This window comes from Hippopotamus amphibius, chromosome 9, assembly GCF_030028045.1.
Source record: "Hippopotamus amphibius kiboko isolate mHipAmp2 chromosome 9, mHipAmp2.hap2, whole genome shotgun sequence".
In the NCBI taxonomy this organism is placed as follows: domain Eukaryota; kingdom Metazoa; phylum Chordata; class Mammalia; order Artiodactyla; family Hippopotamidae; genus Hippopotamus; species Hippopotamus amphibius.
The window spans coordinates 35,608,552-35,623,675 of record NC_080194.1 but is presented as its reverse complement, the minus strand read 5'-3'; the positions used below and the strand labels follow the sequence as shown (position 1 = coordinate 35,623,675).

General features: G+C 55.6%; 1 protein-coding gene across 9 annotated transcripts in view; it reads right to left on the bottom strand.

The window, feature by feature from the left end:
* Positions 1-577: 577 nt before the first annotated feature.
* LMO1 (LIM domain only 1) overlaps positions 578-15,124 on the bottom strand; it is a 60,530-nt gene continuing 45,983 nt past the window's right edge. For 5 of the 9 annotated variants that reach the window (XM_057748346.1, XM_057748345.1, XM_057748348.1 and 2 more), the window contains exons 3-6: positions 6,259-6,460; positions 5,202-5,415; positions 2,497-2,622; positions 578-956 (exon numbers count right to left, since the gene is read on the bottom strand). In XM_057748346.1, the coding sequence (XP_057604329.1) occupies positions 851-956; positions 2,497-2,622; positions 5,202-5,415; positions 6,259-6,412 (600 nt within the window). In that variant the 5' untranslated portion in view covers positions 6,413-6,460 and the 3' untranslated portion in view covers positions 578-850. The remainder of the gene's footprint in view (positions 957-2,496; positions 2,623-5,201; positions 5,416-6,258; positions 6,461-15,124) is intronic. The other 4 variants (XM_057748350.1, XM_057748351.1, XM_057748344.1 and 1 more) reach the window with 3 other exon arrangements.

Below are 15,124 nucleotides of genomic sequence, written 5' to 3'. Positions count from 1 at the left end.
ACGAATACCTCCAGCCTGTGTGGGCTGCGTTACAGAGAAGTAGGATCGTTCTCACTCACCCAAAGGAGCAGAAAGCTGGGCCCTTGTTTAGGCCCAGGCTGCAAGGAAGAGATAGCAAACATTGTCTGTCTCCCTGAAAGTGAAGAGGGGTTTAAGGATGGTGCTCCCATGTTAGGGATCTCAAGATTTGGGGTCCTACCGTGGAGGCAGACCAGAGTTGGGTCCCTGTCAGAGCAGTCTAAGAGGGGGTCTCCATGGGGGATGGAACACAGGGGCCCAGGGAAAGGAGGTTTTCATCTTGGGGGCCAGGGTACATGCTCTGCCAGGGGAGTGAGAGGACAGCCCAGGTCCCACTTCTAGCTGGCGGGGTGCTTGGGATGTCCGCTCCCCTCCAGCTTCTTCCCCGTAACGCCCACCTGGAGCCCCCCTGCCCAGCAACAGCACACACTAGAGCCCCATGTCCTACTCCAGGGCCCCCCTCCCCACCAAGGACCAAGGGGAGGGCCTTGTTTTACTCCCAAGCCAAGGGGAGGGGGCCCCAGATCTGTGTCAGTCATGTGATCAATGCAGAGTAACCTCCCCGGAAACATTCATAAGTTTAATCCACGCCAGTAATAAAATCGCATTACATTTCTCATAAAATAAATGTTCCCATTTATATACAGAAGACAGACTGTACAGGCCCAGCCTGGCCCCAGGAGGGGTCACACACAGACGGGCGGCGGTAGAGGAAGGGCCGTCCCTCCCATCGAGGATGGAGGACTTCTAATCGGCAGGAGAGTGGCTGGCCGGCCAGGCAGGAGGGCGGTGGGCAGACAGACAGACGGGCCTGGAGGCCAGGCGCCGGGCGTTACTGAACCTGGGATTCAAAGGTGCCATTGAGTTGCCCCTCCTCATAGTCCATCTGACACAAGATCATGTTGTTCTTCAGGAAGAATTTGTCTCCCACGCAAAATCTGGAAAATCCAAGCAGGAGAGAGAGGCCATGGAGGGGTCCCATTGGATGGGGGCTCCAGACAGGACCCCACCCAGCCCAGGAGGTGGAAGTGTGGGAAGTAAGGTCCGGGGGAGTTTGCTCCTTGAACGTTCCCACGGGGATCCCTGAAAGTCCCATGCAAACCCGGTCAGTCACCCTGGGTCAGCCCAACCCTCAGCCAGGCCCTGCAGCCTGGGATGTAGGACAGACAGATAAGCCCGGACCACAGCCTCTGCACATAGTCAGGTGTCTTGTGGAGGTGGGGGCAGGGGCGGTGTTGGTGGGAAGGTGTAGAAATAATGTACCTCAGTCCCCAAGAGGGAGAAAGAGAGGGAAGGAAAAAGAAATAGAAAACGACCAAGAGAGGAGAGGGAAGGAGGGAGGCCGGAATAGCGAAGGAGGACGGGATAAAGTAGCTGGCTTTGCCAACCCTCTCTTCCCCTCCCCAACTTAAGGAAATGGCTCAGTGAAGGGCACCCTTCCTCTGAACAGAATCTTTGGGTTTCCCCGGAACATCTTCCCAGGAGGAGGTGACCCTGTCCCACCAGCTTCCCTCTAACACAAAGAAGCCCCTGCTTTGCCTCCATGCCCCTCCCAGTCTTCCTCAAGCGTCAGAGGATTCAGCCCTTCCCCCAAAGATGTCCCCAGGGTGTCTGAGGCCTTTAGTGGGACCCCAGGGTCACAGGCCCAGTCCCAGCAGATCCCACTTCAACCACCAGGTGGCGCTGCAACTTCACTGAGCCCTGCTGGCAGCGGGTATGGGTACAGCCCCAGAAACACCAGTGTTCCCTGCAGGTCCCTCTGGACCTCACCCTCTGGGAACACTTGTATGAGCTCTTTCCTGATCTGGGGGCTCCTGAGAAAAGGGCTTGCCTTCTGGGGCTCGGCCCCCTAGCCAGGGCTGAGGGGCTCTGGCTCCTTGGGTCCCTGGGGTCTCCCATAGGGCTGGGGGCACAAAGTAGGGGCCAAAAGACCAGAAAGAAGGCTGGGCTGGAACCAGAATAACAGGAGTGAGCGATCTCCCCCCAAGGGGATTTCACCCTCCAGGTGTGGGAACCCTTTCTCGCTAGAACGTCCATGCATGCACCTGCTTGCAGCACACACACAAGGCACGGGGCATGCACATAGAACACTTGTGCACACACATTTAAAACACGCATGCCCAGGCATCCTCACCTATCATGCATACACAGCATACACACCCCCCGCCAGCTACATGGACATTTAAAAATACACGCACAGACACTACACACACTGCACACAGCTCACGCATGGCCCTGTCCATTACGTTCATGCAGAGCCGTCCTCCACAAACGTGCACACGCAGTACTGGAGTGCACACATTTGGCTACAGGGCTCAGGCGTACAGAAAACACACACATGCACATACATGCTCACAACAACATGCACACACAGAACCTGCACTGGCACGCACGCTTGCACGGCACCCCTGGTCTGTGGTTGCTGGTGTCAGCCGGGGTCTGCTGAGCGTGTTGGGTCTGTTGCAGGCCAGCACTCACCTCTGGTTGCAAAGCTGGCAGGCAAAGCAGTCGAGGTGATATACGTTGTCCCGGGCCCGCATCACCATCTCGAAGGCTGGAATAAGCTTGCTGCAGGCGGCGCAGTTTCCTGTGGTGCCGAAGAGCCTGCAGAGGGAAGGGGGCAGAGAGCTCAGGGGCCCGCTGGGGAGCTGCAGGGGGCAAGGGAGTTGCCTCCACCCAGGGGCCCACAGGCCCCCCATCCCTGTGGTTCAGCAGGTGGGCCTGGGCAAGAGGGAAGGAGCACAGATGACAGCATCTAGATTTTGCTAAGAGAGCAGGCTTCAGAGAAATCGGCACATTCAACCACGGAGGAGACTGTGGGGACTCAGCGATTGGCTGACACTGTGGGTCCCCAGGCTGTGTCGACAATGCCCCCCTCCCAGGCTCCCACTGGGGTCCCTCAAGCACCTGGGGCCACCAGAAGAACACTGGGCTGGGGCCTGAGCAAGGACTCCAGACTCGCACAAGCCTGAATTTAGAGACAGTCTGCCGATCGTGGGCTGTGTGTCCTCAGGCAAGTCACTGAGACTCTCTGAGCCTCATCTATTTCAACTACAATGGGAACTGAAATACAGCCTTAATAGGCTCATTGCAAAAATTGTAACCTCTCAGTCTCAGCTCCTTTAGTAAATGCCTACATAGCTTTTGCTAGGTGCCAGGCACTGTTCTAGGGGCTCTCCAAAGACCAACTCACTTAATCCTGACAACAACCCTATGGGGTGGGCTTTTTCTGCTACCAACTCAAGGTGTGATTTGCCTTTTTCCTTTTCTTGGACCCTCAGTTTATCCTTCTTTAAAATGGGAATGTTGGACTAGATGAGCCTGTCAAAGATGCTTCTAAAACAGGACGGATGCCAGAAGGAAGTTCCAAGGGCATCTGGCACAACGCCTCTTTGGGGCAGACACCCCTCCTCTTAGTTGCTAGTTGCAAAGCTCTAAGGACAGGGAACTCCCTCCCTCCCCATGTAGGCCAGTCCTTGGCTGCATGTTCCAGGGGTCTGAGCCAGCCAGGCTCCTCCTTGCTTCCTTTCTGTACACTGGCAGAGCAAGCCCCAAGTGAGGCAACGGGGCTGAGAGGCGGGTGGGAGGCCCTCTAATCCCTGATTTGTCCGGCTCCAGCTCAGGCGCCTGCAGATGAGCTTGGCTCCATTATTCATCAGCCTGAGCTGCCTGGTGGCTCAGATTAAGGCAGACAAAGGCCGGGCCAACAGCATCTGCCTGCCAAGAGGGGCCTTTCTGGCCACCAGTCCAATGGGAAGTGACTGCAGAGGGGGAGGCTCTGTTCAGCCATTCTCTGAGGCTGAGCAGCTCAAGGAAGCCCCACACCCATCCCAGCCCACTGGCCCACCTGGCCCCACAGTCATCCCTGGGCCTCTGCCAGAGCCCAGGAGAATACCTTCAGGCTCCACTAGCTGGCAGGGCCCAGGATGCTTGTGGATGCTTCGGCTCTGTGGATGAGCCTATCCTGCACTGTGGTGGTCCTTCTTCATGACGTGTGGACTTGTCAGATGGTCTGCCACCTCCCCTCAACCTGGTAGGTCCAGCCCCCAGGTGATGTCCTATACCTCCAGACTTGGAGGCCCCATCCAGGTTGTCGAGGGGATGAGTCCTCAGAAACATCCCTAACCCCTCCTCCTGGCCTCAGCATCTCTCCTCCAGCCCCAGCCAGGAACACTGAGTCACACATCCTGGTTTATAGCAACAATTAAAAAAAGAAAAAAACAAACCCACAAGCTCCTGCAAAGGCAGAAGTTAAAAGAGAAGGTGCAGGCAGGTAAATCTTAGGCTCTTCAGGAAAGTAGGGGAGCCTCTGGTGATAACCCCCCCTCCCCCCCAACATGCCCAGTCCTCAGCAGAGGGAGCCCCAAGAAGCCCTGACCACGACCTGCTAATTAATGTGATGGGTCTTTCTTGCCTGCAAGGCCCAGCCGCCACCCAGCAGCCTGCATGGGAGCCAAATGCAGATGCTGGGTCTCAGCCAAGGCCCCTGCTCTGTGGCCTCCTTCCAGCCTTGCTGACGTCATAGACGGCCTAAGGGAGGGTTAACTGGGGGGGGGAGCCCCTGGGAATAGGATCCAGGTTGTGGGGGAGGGTGGGTTAGAGCTCTGAGGAATACGAGGAGGGGAAGTGTTAGTCTTCTCACTATTCACAGAAGGGTAAACTGAGGTAGGGGAAGAGGCTCAGAACTAGTTCAAACCCAGGTCTTGAAGCTCCAACACCAGGGGCTCTTCTCCTAGGGTCTGGCTACCTGCCAGGATCCTTAGGCATGGGGGCATCTAATCCCACGGCCCACCTGGAAGATGGGGAACTGGGCCCTGGGGAGATTGAGAAGGAGACCATCAGGCCAGAGGGGCCCAGGGAAGTCAGAGCTTCCCCACCAGCTCCTGGAAGCCCCTCCAAAACATCCATTCCCATATTTCAAGGACAGGGTGGGTCCGAAGTGCCTGGCAAAGGCAGGGGCAGAGCCAGATTGGTGCCCTCAGGAAGCTTCCATTGGGTGCCCAATGGTTACAGATGTGCCCTCCCAGGACGCGTGCTGGGCAGAGTCCAAGGGCCAGGGCAGGTGCAAGGATCAGCATGGACAGCGTGCTGAGGCCAGAGCAGGGCAGAGCAGTGCCAGCCTTGGAGGACGGGGCTCTCTGAGTGGAAGGGCTGGGGTGCGGACGGGGTGGGGGGCCGCCCACCTCAGGTAGTCACGCCGGCACAGGATGAGGTTGGCCTTGGTGTAGAGCGTGGAGCCCACCTCGCCCAGGCGGCAGTCGCAGCAGGCACACTTGAGGCAGTCCTCGTGCCAGTACTTGTCCAGCGCCTTCAGCAGGTAGCGGTCCTTGATCTTGCGGTTGCAGCCTGCACAGCCCTTCTGCTTTCCTTTGGGCTGGACGGAGAGCATCGGCACGCCTGCGGGTGGACAGACAGATGGACGTGGTGGGCCCAGCGGCTCCCACGGTGGGGCACATCCCTCTGCTTCTCTCTGCTGCCCCCTCCCAGGAGCCCTCTCTGTCTCCCCAGCAACTACCTTCCCTGGCCCTGGGCCCTGCTCTGTGGGCTGCATGGCTCTGCCTTCTCCCCTGCCCCGTGAAGGTCCCTCTAGAAGCTGCAGGAGCCCCGCATCTGCCCTGCTGCAGGACACACAGCTGGCCCCAAGGCCCATCCTCCCTGAGTCGCTCCTCTGCATTCAGCCACTGCCCCCCGTGCCATGTGGTCCACAGCAGGCCTGAGGCCTCCTCACGGAGCCACCATCCCCTTGGCTCTTTCAGCAGCCCTGAGAATGGATTCCTGTCATGGGCTTGGGGTCCACGAGAACCCCCAGATCTTTTGGCCGCCTCAAGACTTCCTCACACGGCCGCATGCTTGACCATTTTAATGTAACATGTCCGGCTACAGCCTCTTGGTTGTGGAGGCGCCAAGAAGAAAGTGAGATGCCCTTGTGATCCTCCCAGCGGGGAGCAGGAGCTCTGGAGCTCCTGCGCGGTGCTTGGGGAGGTAGCTGGGCCTGGTGTAGTTGGCACTCTCCTCAGGAATGTTTCTAGCGTGATTCGAACTTTCTACCTGCCCTGGCCTGAGAGGGGAGAGGTTCCGACCTCTGCCTCCTTGCTCATCCTACTGGGATGAGAATCTCAGAGGCACTGGCTCTCTCCCAGGGCCCATATGAGCTTCCTGACATACAGGAAAGCGAAAAGTACAAAGGACAGGAATCCCAGCATGGCCTTGACCTCCCAGCAAGCAAGCGTGTACACTCACTGCACCCCGTGCACACAGGCACACCATGCAGGCGTGGGCATGTGTGGGTACAGGCGTGCACAGAGGCACAGGCTCCTGGCCGCTGGTCCTGAGGCCACAGGGAGGGGCGGTTGAGAAGGAGGTGGGGACAGATGTCATCCGGGAGCCTGGACATCCACGTGGAACCCTGAGGCTTGAGTGTGGTGAAGACTAGGCTTCTAGGCTTGGAGGGAAGTGCAGGGCGGGGTGAGTGGTGGCTTGCCTGTGACACTTGTCTAAGAGACCCTCACAAAGGCACTGGCGGGTGTTCCTTCCCTGACCAATGACCAGGTGGATGGAGGGGTTACCTCTGGAGGGAACAGCCCCCTCCTTCCTGCCTCCTTGGTTTTCCAAGAAGACCCTGAAGGCTCCCTCCTCCTGGGCCCATAGTCTCCAAAGGACCCGCATACTCTCCAGGGCTCTGGGTTCAGTTCCAATCCCCTGGCATCCCTCTCTCCCCTCCCCCCGCCCCCACTGCCCCCAGCCCAGAGTCTGAGCTGCTTCCCTTCCCTTCCCTCTTCCAGGTTGTGACCCTGCCCCAGGCTTCAGGAGAGAACCAGTTTTCAAAGGACTTCAGTCTCAGAACCCACAGATGCCAGATCAGGGGGAACCCCAGAGTTCTTATGGGCAAATGCTCTCATTCTACAAATGGGGAAACCGAGGCCCAGACAGTCCAAAGGACTAAGCCACTGATCAAGCTGGCCTCTGGGATCCTGCCTCCCTCCTGCGCTCTCTCTCAGCCTCGCTGTCCCCTTCTCTTGGAGACTTCTCTTGGAGAGGAGGTGGCCGTCCAGCGCCCAGGAGCAGCAGGACAGGTGAGGGCAGGGAGGAGGCAGAGCAGGCTGCCTGCAGTGGTCTCTCTCCTTCCTCCCTCCTCCAGTCCCCGCAGGGCCCATCTGTTAGCTGGGAAGTTCGCTGCCTAATTTCCTTAATGCAGCTCTAAAGGTTAATTGGTCTGAGAGAGTGATGGGCTCAGGATGACTGTGTCCTCAGGCCTGCCTGTGTCTCCTCTGACAGGGGCCAGCCCGGTCACAGAGCCCCGAGGAGCCCTGAGAGTCCAGCTGGGAGGCAGGCATGCCCGAGAGCTAAGGGGGGGCCTGAGGGGCTCCTTCCAAGGCCTGGCCTACAGCAAGCAAATGGGGGAGGGGTTCAAAGAGCTGGATGTGGGAAGGTCTGGGGCCGAAGTCCCTGGGCCTGTGGAGCGTGCACCCAACCAGTATACCTATGCAGATAAATTCTAGCTTGGAAAACCCCAGGCCAAGCCTCTCTCTGGTCCCCCCAAGGCTGATTTTCCCTTTGCTCCCAGGGCTGGCAGCAGGCCTGGCTCCCTTCCCAGCAGTCCCGAGCCCTCCCAGGGCTCTACACGTGTGCTGTCCCTGGCAGGTGGGGGGTGGGGAGTGCGTGGCTGGAACATCCTTACTCAGGGGATACATCTGGCCCACTAAGGTATATCCCCAAATGAAGGGGGGGTCCCAGCACGAGGAGGGTCTGCCCTGCTGCATCTTCTATCTGGCTTGGATCCTGCAGGGCTATGGACCACACGGTAGCCGGCAAGTCTATCATCGGTGGGACCGGGCACCTCGAGGACCCAGGGAGGCCATGAGGAGCGAAGCCACGTGCTGCCCCAGGTCCCCCAGGCTGTGCTCTCTAAGGCCTGACGACCCTGCCCTAGGGTGTTGCACTTGGCCTCCTGGGCCCTGGAGCACTCTTAAGAAGCCACTCTTCTGCCAGTGTCTGCTGTCTACTGAGACATGGAACACCAGGGCCAGCCTGGCTGAGGAGGTCGCAGAGCATCTGGGGACATGGGGCTTTCTCTGCCTGGAAAGGCTGTGGTCCTGGGAGAAGTTTGATTCACCCCTCCCTTCTCTACAGAATACCTATACTATTTGCTCTCACTGGGCTAGTCCAGGAGACTTGAAAACACTCCCGGAAAGGCGAAGGGGCTTTGAGGGGGCCATCTATACTCTCCTTCTCCCCAAAGAGAGCGAGGTGTTCCCCAGAGGGTCCGGGCTCTCCCTCCCTGCCCTGCCTCCCCAGCCCCCACCCAGCCCGCCAGGCGGCCCTGCAGACACCTCTTCCCTCCCTCCCTCCCCTGCCCGGCTCTGGGAGCTGAGCCTCGGGCCATGCACTTTCCATTAAGGAGATAGCATCCCTTTGCTGAAGTCCATTTGGGATCCATTTTAGTGTTATCTAAAAATCAAATCTACATGGTAATCCTTTTAATGTACTCCTGACTTTAGAAAAAAACAGCTTTGCGCTCCTTCAGGAAAGGTTTTAAAGCATTACCCAGTAATTACTACTCACCCATGAAAACACTGATATTTCACAACGGGTGATGCTTGCCCCGCGCGCGTGTGTGGGCTCACGCTCAGACGCACACACGGGACCCAGCAAAATAAACCAATTCCCTCAGTCTGTGTGTTCCCCCAAATCTTGGGGTGTGAGGGAGACGACCTTTGAGGGGAGACGGGCCAAACCCCTACCCAGCCTCTACCCTGGACGGGCTGACGGTGGAAGGAGGCAGCCTCCCAGTCTGACTCATCTGGCCGCCAGACACTTACCCTCAGCTCTTTAATCTGGGGAAAAGCCAGACAGTCCCGGTGATCAGGAGGGACTGCCAGAGGTCATTCAGCTCTTCCTGCATCCCTCAGAGTGGTCTGCCAGGCCAGACCCAAGTCCTCAGCAACTCCTGCCCACCTATCACAGGCCAGCCTGCCCCTCACATTGGACTTCTCCAAAGTGCCAAGGCCACCGGCTCCCGGTCTCACCCACGCCTCCAGTTTGGACAGGACACGGAGCCTGGCTGTGGAGCACTCCCTCTGCTCCCTCTGCTCCTGGTGAGCTCCTCCGAGGCAGTTCCTCCTCCCCAGAATGCCCACCCCATCCAGCCCAGGCTCACTCCAGGTTATGCCCTGTGGCTCCCCTGCTGGAGGCCATTGTGGCCACCACTGGGAACTCTACCTGGCATCTGAGGCCCCCTCCCACCTGCCAGCATGTCCCGCCTGGCACTGCTGGCTCTGCTCCCTGTAGAATCCCAGGAATAAAATCCCTTTCCATCCTGCAAATGGAGCTCATTTGCTTCTGCCCCAGAGCCTTCCCTCCACCACTGCTCCAGGATGACATGCCTTGTCCTGCCCGGCCCCAAAGGTCAGAGTCAACAGTGGAGTTGAGGCTAAGAGCACAGACCTTGAACTCAGAGAACCTACTTTCCAGTCTGGAAACTGTCCCAAGTAGCTGGCGGGCCTGGCACAAACCCCTTTAACTTTCCAATTGTCATCTGTAAAATGGGGCCATACTAGTCTCCTTCCATCAGACTGTGGTGAGGGTAGAACAAGGTTCTGCACAGGGAGCCATAGCACAGAGGCTGGCAGCCAGCTGAGGCCGACAAACAGGAACTGGTATATTGTCAACATGCACCCTGGGATGCCTTCCCTGTTCTGACACTTGTTTTCTCGCTCTTTTAACTTTTTATCTTGAAAACATTTCAAACTTCCAGATTTTGCAAGAACAGAAAGAATGCCTATATACTCTTTACCCCGATTCTCTAAATATGATCATTTTGCCATATTTGCTTTATCCTTCCCTGTTTATCTCTCCATCTACCTCCCTCCCTTCCTATAATTCTTTTCCTGACTCATTTGAGAGCTGGTTTCAGACATGAAGTCCCTATACCCCTAATACTTTGGTTTGATTTCCTAAGAGCAAAGATATTCTCTCATGTAACTCCAGTACAGTGATCAAAACCAGGAAATTATCATTGATCTAATAGTATCATCTATCCATTCAAATTTCACCGGTTCCCCCAATAATATCTTTTATGGCAAAATAAAAGTCTGGATCGCACATTTCATTCAGTTGTCAAGTTCAGTCTACTTAAGTCTGGAAGAATTCCTAAGCCTTTCTTTGTGTTTCAAGACAGTAGCATTTTTGAAGAGTACAGGCCAGTTATTATGGAGTGGGTTTATCTGACACCTTTGACTACATGACCTTAACTCCTCTGTGCCTCTTTGTCATAAAATGAATATGAGAATAGCACTCACAGAGTTTCCGTGGGGAATCCAGGAGCTAGTACACATGAGGTGCTCAGGACTAACCAGACCTGGCAGTCAAAGGTTAGCTCCGATTAGTGTCACCCCATTCAGCAATGGGGAAGGGTGACCGTAAGCACAGCTCCATCTCAGGTCCCTACAGCAGTGATGAACACATTTTGAGGAGAATCACCTGATTTGAACGTGCCACCACGGTTAAAGGCACGCGGGCACTGCTCAGGGTCCAGCCTTACCCAAAGGATAGTCTAGTGGCCACTGCAAACACACACAGGAGGAGGTCAGCCCCATCTGTCCCACAGGCCGCTTCAGGGACAGTCAGAGGAGAAGAGGGCTGTGTCGCTTGTGGGGATGAGGGGCAGGTCCCTCTGTGTACACTGGGAGGCCGGGGGCACAGGCAGGTGCAGACGTGGACTTTCTCATCATCTTTCCATGTGCCTCCGTACAGTTCCAAACCTGTGCCCACCCAGTGCAGCACAGCTGCCCAGCACAGTGCTGGGGCTTCCCTCTTTCACACTGCGGGGCAGGCAGGGAGCCTAGTCTGGACTCTCCTGGAGGCTAAGGGCATTCTGCAGGGAGATATCGCTGACTGAACACTGAGCAGCGCTTGGCTCACAAGGGCCTTATGAGGTAGGTACCATGATTATTCCCATTGTAGTCTATTCATTCTTTTGACACACCATGCAGGCCCCATTCCTGTCTACTGTGGACACACGTTGCCCCCTGAGCCTGTCCTGGGCGCTGTTGGTGGTGTGGGGCACCTGCCCTCCTGCAGGGAGACAGAGCGGGGGCTCCGTGGCTCAGCTCCTGTCCAGTCTCCAGTGTGGAGCCCTGTTCTTGATCCTGGATAAGTCATCCTGTCTCTCAAGGCCTGTCTGTCTCCCCAGCTGCACAGTGGAAATGATTCTAGCCTGTACTTCTAGGGATGTCCTCAGGCTTATGTAGGATAAGACCTGGATTAAATGCACCTCTTTCATCACAGAAACCAGCAAACGGCCTTCAGTAGGAAAGCTCGTCCCATTTTAGCAATGGGAAAACTGAGGCACAAGAAAGGTTGTGACTCGTCATGGGTTACACAGAATGAGACAGAGCTGGGATCTGAACCCTGGCAGCCTGTCTCCAGGGCCCAAGCACTGGACTCATCTGCTCTGCTGCCAGGCTGGGTGCCGCTCACCTTGAGGTGCCAGCAGACCTGGGAGGGTGACATCACAGGGATTAGGAGACGTGGAAGGTATGCAAATGGAGGTCACACACGCAAACATACACAACCGCAGACATACTTTCACGCTGACGTGCGTGTAACAGCACACATGCGCACTTGGCCCATAAGAGGCGGGACTGTGTCTGCTCATTCTCCCCACATCAGCTTTATTCCAGGGCCCAGCACAGTGCCAGCATATAGTAGGAGCTCAATAAATTGCACAAAAAGGCATACCCCTGCACCCAAGCATGCGTGTGCACAGCTGTCACATAAATACACACACATACACCCAGGCAGGTACATGCACGTTTACTGCCTCTTAAAATACATTTCCAAAAAGTGGATTGCAGCTCAACATCAAGCTCTGATTTGAACAAAACCCACGCATGAGAAACCTGGCGCTTTGTTCTCAACACCACTCTCCCCAGGAAATGGAGGAGCGCAAGCCCCGAGGTCTCGCCCACATGGACCCATGCAAAACGGGGGAAATTATCCAGAAGGGATCAGTTCCACAATCGTCACACCCACGTCAGCGGCCTGAGGGGTAGGGTCTGGGTCCCTGCCACCTGCGAGATGCTTGCACCCAGCAGGGCCCACACCCGGGCCTGGAACTGTAGAGTTGGATCCCAAACAGAGCCAGCCAGCCAGCGGCCCCTCCTCGGCATCAATCCGGTTTAATAAGGAAATTTGAAAGTGTAATCTAATTCCGCAGCATCTCTTTAAATCTCGTTTTCTCAGAAGTAACTTCATTTCGCACGGACACATCCAGCCTTGTGCGAAGGCCTCCATTTCACACCAGTTTTATCTCCACAATTTCTCGTCTCACTGCACTCCTATCCCAGGGCCTTGCCACGCGCCAGGCGAGGCCTGAACTAATAGCATTTCCTACTCATTTGGAATCAAAAGCCAACGAGAACACCTGTTGAAGCGCACGGCTACAGCCGCCTAGAGCACGCTCACTACCGCCCCTGAGCGCACCCCCTGGGCAGCGGCTGCTTATTGGGTTCGATGAGGGAGGGAAGCGGCGTTCCTGTGGCCTCCAACTCCCCTCGGGGTGGGCGGGTGGTCTTGGCCCCCGGGATGGTGATCAGCGCAGGGGGGGAACTGGCCCCTCTGACTCTGGCAGTGCCCCTCCAGGGGCTCCGAGAGAAGAGGCAGGCAGGTACATGCTGACAGTGGTCCCTGCAGACAGATGGCCTCAGCTGAAATTCTGACTCCATCACTTTCCAGTTCTGCCTCAATGCACTCACCTGGTAAATGAGGACAGCCTACTTTAGAGGATCAGTTGGAGGATTAAATTAGATAATGGACATGAAATACTTATAACAATGTTTGACACAGTAGCTGAAAAAAAAATCAGCTAAGAAACAAGTGCATCTGATGACCCAACAATTCTCTTCCTAGGTAAGCGCCCAACGGAAACGAGAGCTTACGTCCACCGAAAAATGTACAAGGATGTTCGTAGTAGTTTCCTTCATAACAGCCCCAAACTGAAAACTACACAGATGTCCATCAACAGTGAAATGGATAATAAATTATGCTATGATAGTACAATGGAATAGTACACAGCAATGATAAAGAATGAATCACAAATACACACAACATGGATGAATCGAAAGGTATAATGTTGAACAAAAGAAGCCAGACACAGAAAGGTATATACTGTATCACTATTTATATGTAATTCCCAAACAGAAAACCAATCCATGGTGATCAAGGTCAGAATAATGGGGTTTATGCGCATCTGGCAGGAGGTGTGAGGAAGCCTGATGAGGTCCTGGAAATGTCCTTTATCTTGATCTGGGTGGTATTTAAATGGGTGTATACATATGGAAAACGTCACTGAACTGAACATTTGAGACTTGTGTCTTTCACTGCATATATATTATACCTGAGCAACAACTAAGACAGAGACCCTGCAGTCAGGACTTTATATGCCTCTTCATAAACTATTTACCCACCTTTTGCTACATCTGTTGCTTCAGTGAATCCTCATTTTAACCCGGAGGCACTAAGTGATTACCCCACTCCACAGAGGCCCAGAGAGGTTCAGGCCCTTACCCAAGGTCACACAGCTGGAAGGCGGCAGGGCAGGGATTGGAGCCCCACACAGCCTGCCCGACTCCCAAGTTCAGGTTCTCACCCAGCACATACCCCGTGGCCTCCCTGAATAACCTGGGTGAAGGAGGTTCTCTGCGGCAGCATCTGGGTTTTCTTGTGCAGCCTGGACACAGGTGATGCTAGGGAGGGAGACTGGGGGGCAAGCTTAGAGCAGGGCCCCGGCTAAGACCAGGAGGAATGACAGGCAGGGCACTGTCTCCAGGCTACTGCTTCTCACCTGTTGGTTCTGCAGAAGCTGTGGCTGCTGTGGGACTTTGACAGGGGCTTCTGGCAGGGCCAGAAAGGGGATGTGGACCAGAATCTAAGGACAAAGATAGTACAGGGGCTGTGAAGGGAGCAGAAAGGCCATGTAGAGGCAGAGCTCAGATGTTTGCGTTGTAGCCTTGAACGGGACGAAGAAGCTTCACTGGGGAGGGCCGAGCTGTGAGGGGAGAGCTGATGGCTCCAGACCCAGAGCCACACGAGTGGGGGTGCCTCAACCAACAGCGGGGGGCTTTGTGTGAATCAGGGGATGTGGGAGGGGGAGCTGGAGAGGGGCCCAGCTGAAGGTAAGAAATTTAAAGGGCAGACTTCCCTGGTGGTGCAGTGGTTAAGAATCTGTCTGCCAATGCAGGGAACACGAGTTTGATCCCTGGTCCAGGAAGATCCCACATGCCGCAGAGCAAGTAAGCCTGTGTGCCACAACTACTGAGCCTGCATGCTGCAACGACTGAAGCCAGTGTGCTTAGAGCCCATGCTCTGCAATAAGAGAAGCCACCGCAATGAAAAGCCCACGCACTGCAACGAAGACCCAACTCAGCCAAAAAAAAAAAAAAAGGAAATTTAAAGGGGGTCCAGCAATGCTTGCCTTCTCTGAAGTGCCAAGTTCCTCCTGGTCTCCACAGACCACCACAGTAGAGGCCAAAGGAAAGCACTGTCCAGTCCTGTCCCCAAACATCTGTGGCGTTTGACCACGTGATAACACCTCACACTGAATGCCTACGATGGGCCAAATGCTTTATACTCATTAATGCTCACTCTTGTCATGACCCTGAGGTCAGGGAAATCACACAACCTGCCCAAGGGCATCCTGTGAGTGTCCATATGGGGCTTGGGACCCAGGCTACTGGCCAGGAAATGCCCCACTCCCTTCCTGCTCTCTCCAGAGGTAGCATCACATCATTTTTACCTAAGCAACAGGAAAAGTGAACTTCTGCTTGGACCCAAACTGGGCCCTGCCAAAAGGCAGCTCTGAAACACGCCTTGTAGTGACACATCAGGGCAGGATGGGCTTCTGGTCCCCAGTGTCCCTCAGAGGAACCATTTCCTATGCAGGAATCGAAGCAGCAGGCATTTCTGCAGCAGGTTCTGGCACAGACAAACCTCCTGAGGAATGGCATGTCCAGAAGCCTGAGCCCACGGAGACCTTCCAGCGCAGGGAGATGGAGGGGCTCAGGAGTTTCCACTCATACCTCATGGGTCTTCATTGCTGAGCAAAGCT